Source organism: Berkeleyomyces rouxiae (assembly GCF_048999995.1).
Source record: "Berkeleyomyces rouxiae strain 22BRR77 chromosome Unknown BrBRR77_ptg000009l, whole genome shotgun sequence".
Taxonomy (NCBI): Eukaryota; Fungi; Ascomycota; class Sordariomycetes; order Microascales; family Ceratocystidaceae; genus Berkeleyomyces; species Berkeleyomyces rouxiae.
Genome location: NW_027396499.1, coordinates 1,309,427 through 1,322,125, shown reverse-complemented (window position 1 = coordinate 1,322,125; position 12,699 = coordinate 1,309,427). Strand labels below are relative to the sequence as shown.

At 53.9% G+C, this 12,699-nt stretch overlaps 4 protein-coding genes across 4 annotated transcripts; 2 read left to right on the top strand and 2 right to left on the bottom strand.

Moving 5' to 3' along the window:
• Window positions 1–1,629: 1,629 nt before the first annotated feature.
• BROUX77_006953 (uncharacterized protein) lies at window positions 1,630–2,217 on the bottom strand (the record flags this gene model as incomplete). The annotated part of the gene is made up of 1 exon (XM_073751994.1): window positions 1,630–2,217. The coding sequence occupies one exon, from the start codon at window positions 2,215–2,217 to the stop codon at window positions 1,630–1,632; it is 588 nt and encodes a 195-aa protein (XP_073603100.1).
• A 489-nt stretch (window positions 2,218–2,706) lies between these two features.
• BROUX77_006952 (uncharacterized protein) lies at window positions 2,707–4,220 on the top strand (the record flags this gene model as incomplete). The annotated part of the gene is made up of 2 exons (XM_073751993.1): window positions 2,707–3,352; window positions 3,424–4,220. 2 exons carry the CDS (start codon window positions 2,707–2,709, stop codon window positions 4,218–4,220), a joined length of 1,443 nt encoding a protein of 480 aa, XP_073603099.1.
• Window positions 4,221–4,687: 467 nt separating this feature from the next.
• On the bottom strand, window positions 4,688–7,261 carry BROUX77_006951 (DNA replication licensing factor MCM7; the record flags this gene model as incomplete). Its single annotated transcript, XM_073751992.1, has 3 exons — window positions 4,688–4,771; window positions 4,831–7,139; window positions 7,216–7,261. The coding sequence occupies 3 exons, from the start codon at window positions 7,259–7,261 to the stop codon at window positions 4,688–4,690; spliced, it is 2,439 nt and encodes an 812-aa protein (XP_073603098.1).
• Window positions 7,262–7,923: 662 nt separating this feature from the next.
• BROUX77_006950 (uncharacterized protein) lies at window positions 7,924–11,745 on the top strand (the record flags this gene model as incomplete). The annotated part of the gene is made up of 2 exons (XM_073751991.1): window positions 7,924–8,070; window positions 8,149–11,745. 2 exons carry the CDS (start codon window positions 7,924–7,926, stop codon window positions 11,743–11,745), a joined length of 3,744 nt encoding a protein of 1,247 aa, XP_073603097.1.
• Window positions 11,746–12,699: the final 954 nt, after the last annotated feature.

The window sequence follows — 12,699 nt, the reverse complement described above, 5'->3', positions numbered from 1 at the left end:
CTCCCTCCCTTCTTTTCGTCCTGGCACTGTCTCGGTTCCAGCAGAGAGTCTCATGATCGAGAGGAGGGAGAAAAAAAAGTCAGGCTCTCACCAACTTTTTTTATACCAATACTTGATGGTGTCAGTCTTTGTGGTAACTATACACATACATATAGACCCCGCCTTTTGAATCGTCTTTTTGTTTTTTTTTGTTTAGCTCCCCTTCCTCACCGCGGGGACTTTTTTGGGAGGCAACAAAAAAATCACACACACACACAAACAAGGCCTGTAAGCCTGTACCTGCATATTTGCCATGTATATGTTTCTCCTAGGGTTATCTTTTGCCTTTTTTTTTCTTTGCCGCCATCCTTTAGAAACTATTCTTCCCTCGGGCCTTGTCTTGTTTTCTTCCCCTCTTTCTTCTTCTTTTCTTCTTTTTCCTTTTTGTTTACTCTGTTAGCTTTCACTTGTGCTTGGTAGTGGTGAGGGGGAGGGTGCGGTGTTTTGGAGTTTTGAGGCTAGTTTTTCACGACTCTCCTTTTTGCTCTCGCGTGTTTTTTTTTTTGTATTCATTTCTTGTAGTCGGCTATTGGCTTTGATATCTGTTTTTGTTGCTACTTGCTTGGGGCCTATTGATGTTTTTCTTTTTCTTTTTTTCTTTATCTATTGTTCGTTTTGTTTCTGGTTGGAGGGTGCATATACCCTTAGCGTCCCATCGAGCCCGAGTTATGGTTCCTGATTTCTGTACTTGCGTCTTTTCATTTTCAGTTGCTCTTTTTCTTGTGAAAACTAAGAATATTTGTGTATGTGTGTGTGTAAGTTTCTATTGGATGATGTCCTCGGTCTTGTTTGTTTGAAATGGCCTTATTTTTCCCGGAGACCTTTCTTATTTTCAAAGACCACGACTGAACATATAATCATGTAGTTCTTTTTGCCTCCTTGCCGTATGCTGCTATGTGAATAACCATGGCTGGTTGGATATTCCCGACGAAGTCGACGTAGGCCAATCACTTGGCTAGTATCACGTGTAACTAACGATATGATGGCGAGAAAAAAGCGCCAGAAACGATGACTTATTATATGTAATCAAATGCACATATGAATGAATCTATTTTAGTGGTGATAGGAAGCCTGTACGTGAGCTTTAGGCCATGCTCAGATACATACAGACCCCGAGTATCTCCCGACAAAAGCCTTTCTCTCCGGCCTATCCCTTCTCCGTCAACTGGCCATCGGCGGCCGAGCTGACATGGAGACAAAACAACAATAACGAGAAAATAGAAAGAAGGAAAAAGAAAAAAAGAACCATTTCGCCAAAACTCCGTGTCCAAGTCGAAATTGAAAGCCGAGACAGATGAAGAAATAAGAAAGAGAAGGAAACTAGGCGACAAGAGTGACTGGGAGATGCAGGGAGCGTAAATGTAATCTCGGCTGTGGATATTGGTCTCTTGTCTCTTCTCTTTGTCGATTTTTATGTGGTCAAAGGATGGCTGGAACGGCAGCGGTGTCTGATGTGGTCGCCACAAGATTTCGGAAAGAATATGCAAAGGTCCCGATCAGACAGGATAGCCGTACCTAAACATCCAAGCAAGACATAATTCGGCCCAAACTCCCAAGTCCTGCCGAGCCGAGTCCCATGATACGGCAGCTTTATTTCTTCTTGCCCTCGGAAATGCGGGCATTCTTCCGTTCTCTGCGGTCGTTGCGCTTGATGCGTTCCTTTCTGTCGCGGTAGCCCTCGCGGCGAATAGACTGGCCCTCCTTGAGCGCCGCCTCCTTCTTGGGATCAACCTCGACGCACCAGTCGTCCTCGCCCTTCTTATTGAGACCGCCCTTGCCCCACTTGGGCATCCAGGTCTGCGACTCCTCGTCAAAGGCGAGGTTGCGGCGCTGCTCGCGCGTCTTGGCCCGGATGCCCTTCTTGGCTGCGAAGCGCTCCCACTTTGTCGGCTCACGCGGCTTGGGCAGCGGCTTCTCACGCGGCAGCGCCGTCGTTGCCGGCGGCAGCGTCAGCGCCACGCCCTCGGTCGTCGACGTGACCGGGCACGTCGTCAGCAGCTGGTTGATGAGCGCCTGGGCGCCGTCGCGCGCAGAGCTGGCGAGCGACGCTTCGAGGTCGGCGCTGTCGAGCACCAGCGGGTTGGCATCAAAGGCCGATAGGAGGCCCAGGTCGAAGGTGTACGGGGTGGCCTTGGTCACGGCCACGGGCAACTTGGGGGTTTGGCTGAGGACGGCCATTGTGAAGACGGGGGGCGGAAGGGAGGAGAATCGAGTTGAGTAGAAAGAATAGGGTCTGACTGGTTATTTGTGTGTACCAAAGCTCAGGGAAAAGCGCACAAGAATCGGGTATCAAAACGTGAAGAACAACGAAAAGGCAGTGGTGGTCTCTCAATTTCCAACCTTCGAAAAGAAAAAAAGCCATACTTAACGAACTTTTTTTTACCGATAAGCTCTTCTTATCGATAAGAAACATGTTCTGCCAGCAACAAGGCTAAATATCGGGTAAACCACCAGCCAACGAACCGCCATGCCAGGATTTGACGATGCACCATTAGCTTGGAGTCTCAAGTCGGACGCTTCAATTCCAGCAACAAAGAAAAAGGGAAGCAAAAAAGTCGACAGTGACCGACGATCTCACCGGCTTCTCAACTGCCGCCGCACAGCCGCTATCTTTCTCCTACTGTTTCCCAGTCTCAGGCAGTTTCTCCCTGTTCCGCCACAGTTTCAATGGCCTCCAATGCTGCCCTGCGCACGCTGAAGCGGGCTGCGTTCCCGCCCCGCCAACTGGCTCCGGCCACGCTCCTGGGCTCTCCCACGTCCTGCGCTTCTGCCGCTCCGTCCCCGATACCTGCTGCCAGTGCTGGCTTCTCAACCAGCTCGGCGGCCCAGGCAGCTGCCGCCAGCGGTCGCCGGCCGGTCAAGGCGCCAATCAAGAAGAACTTTGGCAAGAACAAGGTGGTGCAGTCGGTCAAGAAGCCGGAGCCGGGCGAGCGAAAGGCCTTTCGCAAGCGCATTGTGCTGAGCAACAACAACGCACTCGAGGTCAAGGACAAGCCGGTGCTGGCGCCCGAGACGCTGCTCGACGAGGCCAATGTCAACTCAGTCCTCGCCATCCCCGGCGATGTGATTGACCGCCTGCGCAGCCTCGAGGCCTTCAAGCCGACCCAGGCCTGGGGTCTGTTCCGGAGCCCGCATGTGCTACTACGCAAGGAGGCCCAAGAGCTGCTGAAGACGATGCAGCAGACTGTCGACGAGAAAAAAAAGATGCGCACGCTCATCACGGGTGACAAGATTTCGGGAAAAAGTATCTTGGTACTGGAGGCCTTGGCGTATGGCCTGACGAATAAATGGGTAGTCATTCACATCCCCGAAGGTAAGCCACCGTCACGCAGCAGCAAAGAGGCGGATGAGAGAGCGCCACGCTAACCAATCGAACTCTTCTAGCCATGGAGCTCACCAACGCTCACACTGAATACTCACCGGTGCCCGACACCGCCGATCCCGTGCAGTTCTACCAGCCGGCATACTGCCTCAATCTGCTGCAGCACATCCTCGCCGCCAACGAGGCCGTGCTGCGTGAAGTCACCATGGCCAAGGACTACGGCAATCTCACGCCCAACCTGTCCCACCTGGTCGCCGGCAAATCGACGCTGTACGACATGGTCGCCAGCTGCAAGGAGTCCGAGTTCGCCTGGACCACCTTCAGCGCCTTCTGGGCCGAGCTGACGACCGTCGATGGCCGGCCGCCTGTGCTGCTGGCCGCCGACGGCGTGGCGCACTTTATGCGCATGTCCGAGTACCGCGACCCGGCGTACAACCTGGTGCACGCACACGACCTGGCGCTCGTGCGCCTCTTTATTGACGCGCTGTCGGGCGCCGCGCCGCTCGCCAACGGCGGCGTCGTGCTCGCCGCCCTCAACGCCAGCGGCCGCATGCGCATCCCCTCGCTCGACCTCAAGCTGGCCCAGGGCGCCGCCAAGCTGCGGGGCGAGTCGCTGCCCAAAGCCAACCCATGGGAGCGCAACTACGACGCCCGCGTCGAAAAGGCCCTGGCTGACGTCGACGTGCTCGAGGTCGCAAAGCTTGATAAGCCGGAGACGCGCGTGCTCATGGAGTACTGGGCGGCCAGTGGCATGCTGCGCGAAAAGGTGACCGAGGGCGCCGTCAGCGAGAAGTGGACGCTGGGCAGCGGTGTGCTGGGTGAAATTGAGAAGATGACGCTGCGGAACCTGCGCATGTAAGATTTAGTGTGTGGTTGATGGAGGACCCCTCAGGGCATAGAGCCCCGGGGAGCGTGGCGCGGAGCAGGAGAAACCGCCAGATCTTGTAACCAGTGTACTATGAATTGTATTATATCTTGACGCCTTGAATAAACAAAGGCTTGCCCAATTACATATCTCGCAATACCAAATCGTGGTCGTGAATAATCCTGGAGCAAGTCCAGCCAGGTATGGAGAATAGCCTTAGGAGTCTTTGCTGACATCTCAATCGCCACCAAGAACACATCGGAGAAGCACCACAAAAGGCAGGAAAGAAAAAAAGAAAAACAAATAACATAACGCAACATGGAACATCCAGAGACGCCATCCGTACCCATCCATCATAAACGACCACTATATTCTGCCTCCGCCAGCGCAGCATAAATACCGCCACAGGCATCCCTCCCTGAAATCATTGCTCGACAAGTAGCTAGTTACACATCATACAGCTACTCCATGTCCGTGTCGTCTTCGTCGATATCGCGGGCATGGATAAACACCAGCCGTGAGCCATTGCCCGTGGTTTGCCACACCTATATAATCCGTTAGCATCAAACCCGTGCACTCTCTTTCTGCGCCAGAAAACACTTACATCCAGTTCCGAGTACTCAGCCAGCGCCCGCATCCACTGGTCCTCGGTGAAGCCCTTGGCAATGACTCTCTCCTTGACCTTGCGCAGCGACATCTCACGGCCGGCCTCTTCTTCGTCCTCTTCTTCGTCGGGGCCAAAGTCGGGTCTACAGGCGCCCGAGTCGGACAGCGCCTTGACAATGTTGTAGATCTTGCTGCTGGCGTTGAGCGAGCGGCCGCCGCGGCGATCGGTCGTCGCCAGACTGGCCTTGGACGCCTCAATCAGGCGGATGGCCTCGTCGACATCGTCGTTGATCACCTGGTTGCTGAAGCGCAGGCGCGCAAGCGCCTGTGCCAAACGCACGATGCCCAGCAGTGTACGGGGCGTCGTGTGCGTAAACTGCTCGCCTCGCTTCTCAGCGCGCCGCTGGCCCTCACGCATCTTGACATATGTCTTGACCATGTAGTCGGCCGCAGGCTGAGAGAGCACGGGACGGTAGCGTCGAGCTGTGGCAATGTAAGACCGAACTTCGTGCGGAGTGAATACAACACTGTTGGCGTCCAAGTCGGGGTGGCGGTTTTGCATGTGCACAAATGTGACGTGCTTGGCAAGGTCGGCATCAGTTTCACGAGAGGGCGTGTCTAGAAGCAGAAACATGACGTCGAAACGCGAGAGAAGGGCGGCTGGCAGGTTGATGTTTTCAACAGGCGACAGGCGAGGGTTGTAGCGGCCATACAGAGGGTTGGCAGCAGCCAGAATTGAAGTACGGGCGTTAAGCGAGGTCGAAATACCCGCCTTGGAGATGGAAATGGTCTGCTGTTCCATGACTTCGTGAATAGCAGTACGATCGTTCTCGTCCATCTTGTCAAACTCATCAATGCAGCAAATGCCGTTGTCAGCAAGAACCAGGGCACCACCTTCCAGGATCATCTCATCAGTCACAGGATCTCGCATCACAGCGGCAGTCAGACCGACGCCACTGCTACCACGGCCCGAGGTGTACACGCCTCGGGGCGCCACCTTGGAAATGTACTTGAGCAGCTGGGATTTGGCCACACCAGGATCACCCATCAGACACACATTGATATCACCACGAATCTTCATTCCGTCGCCCATCTCCTTGGTCACACCGCCAATCAGAAGCAGCAGCAGAGCCTTTTTAACATCGAGGTGGCCATAGATTTCGGGTGCAATGGAACGTGCCAACAGCTCATAAGCCTGGCCGCTCATGCGGTACTGGTCGATTCTCGCAGTCAGCGAATAATCCACCAGCATCTCAGAGTATGCCTTCTTGTGCTGCAAAACGTGGTGGGCCTCGACATACGTGTCCGTCAACAGACCGGCACGCATAGCCTTGAAACCGGTGTAGGGAGTAGGGAGAAAGATGCCAGCCAAATCAACCATGTCACCGGGGTTGACCTGGCGCACAAGACTGCCGTAGCACAGCACCGTCAAGGACCGTGGAATCTGACCAATGGGGACCTGGTCTGAAAGCTCCTGCACCTTGACTTCCTGGAAAGCCATGAACTTGCTGGCTCTCACAGACCAAAATAGCTGGCCAACACTCTGGGTACTCTTGCACTCGGCCGATGGGCACGTCACCAGCGGACTAAAGTTCTTGTCGGTGATGGGCTGGAAGATTTCGCAACCGCAGCGTTCGCAGGCGTAAGCGTTGACCTGAACAATCGGCTTCACGTCAGAGACACGCGTGGCAATGGCGCGCAAGGTGATCAGGTGGCCGAGATGCTCGCCGCGGATTTCGCGCACAGCCAGCGCCTTCTTTTGCATCTGAGATGTCCGCGGCTTGAAGACGAGCGTGTAACGGCGGGTGAGTTCTGCGGGGAACATGTTTTTGAGCTCGTCGGGGTTCTCAGCACCGGCATTGACGAGTTGGCTGTTGCGCTCGAGACGTCGGGCCATCAAAACATCCAACACGTCGTCCTTGTCGTCCACGTCCAGTTCGATTTCGGGCATGGCGTCATCAATTGCACGCGAAGCGATCTCGACATAGTGCTTGGTGTTTCTCTCAATCGAGCTGACCAGGCTGGAAGCCGGGTCGCCATTGCCAGCAGATTCCCACTCTTCCAAGTCGTCGAGGCTGATTTCCACGGTCTGGATCTTTCGCTTGGATAGCTGCTCGAGGGTTTCGGCATATTTGTAGCGGGGGACAAATGCAGGCGCCTTGTCGGGGTGGCCGGTGCCGTCGTCCATGTCGTCTTCTAGGTCATTCTCGGTGATGGTGATGCCGTCGATCTGGACGGACACCTCGTCAACCTTGTCCTTCGTGGGCGGGGAAGTCTTGAAGCTCTGAAAGAAGCTTTTGAACTGTTCTGTAGTGCGGTGGATGTCAGCGGCGGGTAGTTCATTCAAAGCATGGCAATCACATGAAGATGCAGGACAACCGACCCTGGTGGCTCGCGTAATCCACAGGAGCCCGATAAGTGCGCAACATGATGCCGTGAAGATGTGCGTTGCCAGCAGCGGCGCTCCAAGGACGTGGTGGTGTTTTGTTGTGTTGTGCTGGGTGGCACTGTACTTTTCTGCACTGCGCAGAAGCGAGGCTGGCTGATTGGCGCTGTCTACCGGGAAAAAGAGAGGCGGCAAAATTCTGCACAGGTCAAACTGGCGGGGTGGTGCTCGACTTTTAGGTGGTGATGGTTGGCGTTACTTGTTTCTCGATTTTCGTTGTTATGCTGGGGTTACGCCCACCTGGAAAAACATTCCCAGACCCTCTAAACACAGTCCAAGGCTAGCCTGCTAGCAACCGGCAGGGACGCGTTGCAACGCGCGCCAAGATAGGACTCGCTCCTTTAACTAATGGGTGCCGGCTCCCAGCTGGTGGCAGCTGCCAGACGCCACCTGTCACAAAGCGCCACAATTAACGCCGGCTTTCAGCTGCGTTCTGGCTGTCTGTGGCGCTAACCTCGGCGTCGGCACATGCAAGATCACCCACAAGCTGGGCCGTGGCAGGAGCTCCGTTTGAATCCAGCGGAGACATCGTGAGATTGCGAGGCTTCTTTCTCTGTCCACTACAAGGACCCCGCTCTTTGACACGCTCTTTTCTTTTCTTTTCACAGCCTCTGCCCCTAGTATTCACAACCACCACCCACCGCAATGTTCTCTGGCGGCATCTTTGAATCAATCCGCCCGCGTGCTCGCAACCCGCGCTCAACAACTGCCGAGCTGTCGCTAGTTCCGCTCAAGAGTTGCCTTGTCAATCTGCCCACGGTTCTCGAGTCGCTGCTTGTCAGCGTCAACACTGTAAGAAGCTTGTGCTTGTCCAAAGTCTTGCTGCCCAGCCAAAAAGAAGCCCCCTTTCTAATCATAGCTTCTCTCTAGCCCGCCCAGAATGTCGTCGTCGAACTCAACTTCCGCCCAGCCAGCGGCTCCTCGTCACAACAGTCTCGGTCCGTGTATCTAGGATGGACTGGCATGCCCAGCAAACACAAGACGCCCTCACTGGTTAGTGGCCGTGATAGCGGCTACAGTAGCTTGCGTGGCCAGTCTCGCGAAAGCGAGGCGCCCCTCGTCGAAATCGACTCGATTCTAGCGACGACTCTTGGTCTGCACGACGGCCAAAGAGTCATGGCCACAGTTCATGTCGACCCCCCGCAAGCACACACCATCAACATCGAGCCTTCGACCCCCGAAGATTGGGAAATCATCGAGCTTCATGCCACATTCCTTGAACTCAACTTGCTGTCGCAAATACGCGCTGTGCCTAACCCCGACTTCAAGCCTGCCTCGGGGCAGCCCATTCCTGCACACTCCTTGACTGTCCATCTGTCACCAACCTCGACCGCCAACATAACCGTCACTTCAATCGAGCCCGTCCCCTCGGCTGAGCATGCCTTTGCCAAAATAGCCGCCGACGCCGAGGTTATTGTCGCACCAAAGACCCGCCCAAAGACTTCTGCTAGGGGCGCAGATTCTAGAAGTATCGCTAGCACCACCAAATCGAAACGGAATGCTGCGGTAAAAAGGGCCCGTGAAGAGCCAAAGCCATCCGTATACCTTAGAGGCCTGGATCGCGCTCTTTGCGATCCTGAATCCTTCGACGACCCGGATCTCTCAACCCCAGATAACCAAGACTTCACTGCATGGGTCGATTCAGATATGATTGCTTCTGGCGGTATGAAGGGCGTTAACTATGTTGTGGTTGAGCTCCTACGACCTTCATCAGGCCCTAAAAAAGTGAAGCCAGAGGAAGCAGGCAATCTTAAACCAGAAACTAGGATAGTGGCGCGGCTAAAAAAGTGGGATGATGCTGCTACTACTCAATCAGTGGCGCTTTCATCGCCATTATGTGTTGCTCTAGGATCTCCTCACCTTGTCGGTGGAGTGATCAAGCTGCAGGCTGCACCTTTACAGGCCACCCGACCAAAACACATCAAAGTGTTTCCGTTTGCAACACGTGCCAAAGAGAATCATGGCCTCAAGTTTGGCGGAGAGTCACGGGCGGAGAAGGAAGAATCTGTTCGTCATATTCGGCAAATTTATTCTGGCGGAAAACAGTCCGGTCATGTCTTCAATGGTCCAGTCACCGACGGCATGCTTTTAGGGATTTACCCTGGTCTTGGAGACACAACCGGATGGGAGGGTGGTATCCTCAAAATTGAGGATGGTGCTTCTGACAAAGATCACGTTTCCTGGGTCTTGAGCGTAGATGAAAAGCTGCAAATTGATATCCAACCGCCAATTGCTCCTCCCGTGGTCAGCAAGGAAATTGAGCACTGGAATCTCGCGCCAGTCCCCGACAGTATTTTGGCCGGAGTTGACTCTATCTTTGATAATCTGCACACCCAATTACGCCATATGTCGCCAACACTCCTCACTGGTCCCATGGGCGCTGGCAAATCTGAACTGGCGAAAAAACTTGCACAGAGACTGCGTGACGACGAACTATATTACACAATTTACTTCCCATGCAAAACATTGGTCAATGATGAAACGTCACTGAATACCATCAAGGATAATCTGACGCGCATTTTCACATCGGCCAGCTGGGGAGCTCGGCTTGGCGGTAAGGCACTCGTTGTTCTCGATGATCTCGACAAATTGTGTCCTGTAGAAACCGAGTTGCAGGTCGGCAATGACAATAGCCGGAGCCGAATCCTGAGTGAAACTGTCTGTGCCATGGTCAAGCAACACTGTATGCCTGGAAGTGGCGTTGTTCTTCTGGCTACTGCCGGCGGTAAGGATACTATTAATAAGGTTATCTTGGGCGGACACATGGTGCGGGATACTGTGGAAATGAAGGCTCCCCACAAAGAAGCACGTCGCCAAATCCTCAGTAGCATCGTCTTCAAAGATTCAACTGCCTTGTCCGGCCAGGCTGATTTTGGCAGCAGTGCACCAGCGCACCCCTCTGGCATCTCTCTTGACGACTCGAGCGCTGCCGAAAGCACAGACGTCGACGACGACTGGATGGAAACGAATAATCCCAAAGCCGGCTCATCCAAGCGCCGCCGCGCAAAAGCAAACACGGGTGACGGCAATGGATTCATCGTCGATGCAGATCTCGACCTTTTAGAAATCGCCGGCCTCACCGACGGGTACATGCCAGTGGATCTTTCTATGCTTGCATCCCGTGCACGCAGTGAGGCCATGTTCCGGGCTATTAGCGCATCGTCGTCTTATGGCGACGACGAGGGCTCGCTTCACTTGACTAGGGCCGATTTTGACAAGGCCTTGGAGGGCTTCACCCCTGCTACCCTACGGAATGTGCCCCTACAAAAGTCAACTACTACCTTCTCTTCAATTGGCGGCTTGACCGAGACTCGCCAGGTTCTCCTTGAGACTTTACAATATCCCACCAAGTACGCCCCAATCTTTGCAAAATGCCCGCTACGGCTTCGGTCTGGTCTTCTTTTGTATGGCTACCCTGGGTGTGGTAAAACGATGCTAGCTGCCGCCGTAGCCGGCGAGTGTGGCCTCAACTTTATCAGTGTCAAGGGCCCTGAGATCCTAAACAAGTACATTGGTGCATCTGAAAAGAGCGTACGAGACTTGTTTGAGCGTGCTCAAGCAGCAAAGCCCTGTGTGCTCTTCTTTGACGAGTTTGACTCTATTGCTCCCAAGAGAGGACATGACTCTACTGGTGTAACAGATCGTGTTGTCAACCAGCTCCTCACACAAATGGATGGTGCTGAGGGTCTATCAGGCGTGTATGTCCTAGCTGCCACCTCGCGGCCTGATCTCATCGACTCTGCCCTGCTGCGTCCCGGTCGCCTGGATAAGTCTCTTCTCTGTGGCCTTCCGACGTCTCAAGATCGCCAAGACATTATCCGCGTGCTGTGCAGTAAGGTACGCCTAGGCGATGACCTGCTTACTGGGGACAGATTTGCCGAACTAGGCCGTCGCACCGAAGGCTTTTCCGGCGCTGACCTACAAGCCCTCGTTTCCAATGCCCAGCTAGAAGCCATCCACGACGTTTTGAATGTAGCTGAAGGCCATTTAAGCACGGCTGTCTCCAACCCCGTGGCGGGTAAATCTCGAAGCGCCGGCGGCATCCCTAGCTTTGTCAAGTTCAAATACGGCAGCGACACTGCGGCTCTGGGGTCTGACGATATTCCCAAGACTCGCTCTGCCGAGCTCGCCGAGAACGCTGCCATTCTAACCAAGCTCGAAGGCATCAAGGCCGCACGTCGGCGTGCCCAAGGCGGGGCTGCATCAGCTTTAGGAGGAGGAGATGGTTTTCTTACCAAGGGCAAGTCTGCAGCTACTACGCCGGGCGCAGGCAGCGGCAGCGTCGACGTCGTGACGGTCAGCTGGAAGCACCTGGCTGCCGCACTGGAAAATACGCGGCCGAGTATCTCGGCAAAGGAGCGCATGCGGCTGGAAAAGATTTATACTGATTTTGTTGGCGCGCGGAGTGGAGACATGAAGGATGGTCAGGGTAGCTCTGAGATTGGGGGTCGTAGTAGTTTGATGTGAGGACATGGACTCAGACTCGGACTCGGGCTCGGTTTGGACTTGAGCAACTCCCATTGGTGCAACGTATCACCAGGGTTAATGTAGCAGGGTTAGTCATCTATTGGCTACGCAGCCCGCCCACCATTTACACAGGACTAAATATCTTTGTACATATCCGGTATTTTCTCACTTATACAAAGAGATGTCTATACTACCCACTCTAGTTTCCAATTCTAAATGTGTATCAGCGAATGAAGCGGACACAAGGCTATTTGATTTCCAGAACTAACCATTTTCTCTTTTTCTTCTTTGTTAGAATTTACCCAGATAGGCATACTCTAAGACACAAGGACAGGGATCTCTGAGCGTTGGCTTACTTCTCTTTGTTCTCTGGTTTCCTTGTCAGCCGTTTCTAGAGTGACAGTACCACGCCACACTGCACCCGGGCTGAGAAGTACGGTCCCTGCTACAACCGCAAGAAAGAAGAGTTACTAGCGGGCGAGATGGGGGGGGGAGGAGGAGAGAGAAAGGGATAAATATAGAAACAACCAACAAGAAGAATCCCAAAGACCAGCGCAAGAATGTTTCACAGATGTTCTGGGTGTCTGACCAAAGCAGTCACATCACAATTCCACTCGGTCTATAGTCAGCGAGTGTTTATGTGTGCGGGCGGGCGAGAGAGATACGAGATCCGGCAGATGGGGTCTTGCTGTTGGTGGGCAGATGGGGACAATGGTGGAAGGAGGCTGGCGAGGGACTTGCGGCCGAGGGTCGGCTTTTTTTTTTCTTGTTGGGCAGCGAAACCCAAGAAAAAGAGGGCTGTGGTCGGGAAGGGGAGGATTGTGGAGCAGGAGTGAGCACTGTTTCTTTGATCTTGAAGAGACAGCCACAGACGATGTTGGTTGAAAGAGTGGGTGAAAGACATTTCTTTCGGAGAAAGAGGATGTTGATATGAGTGAAAGCAAGCTTAAGAGT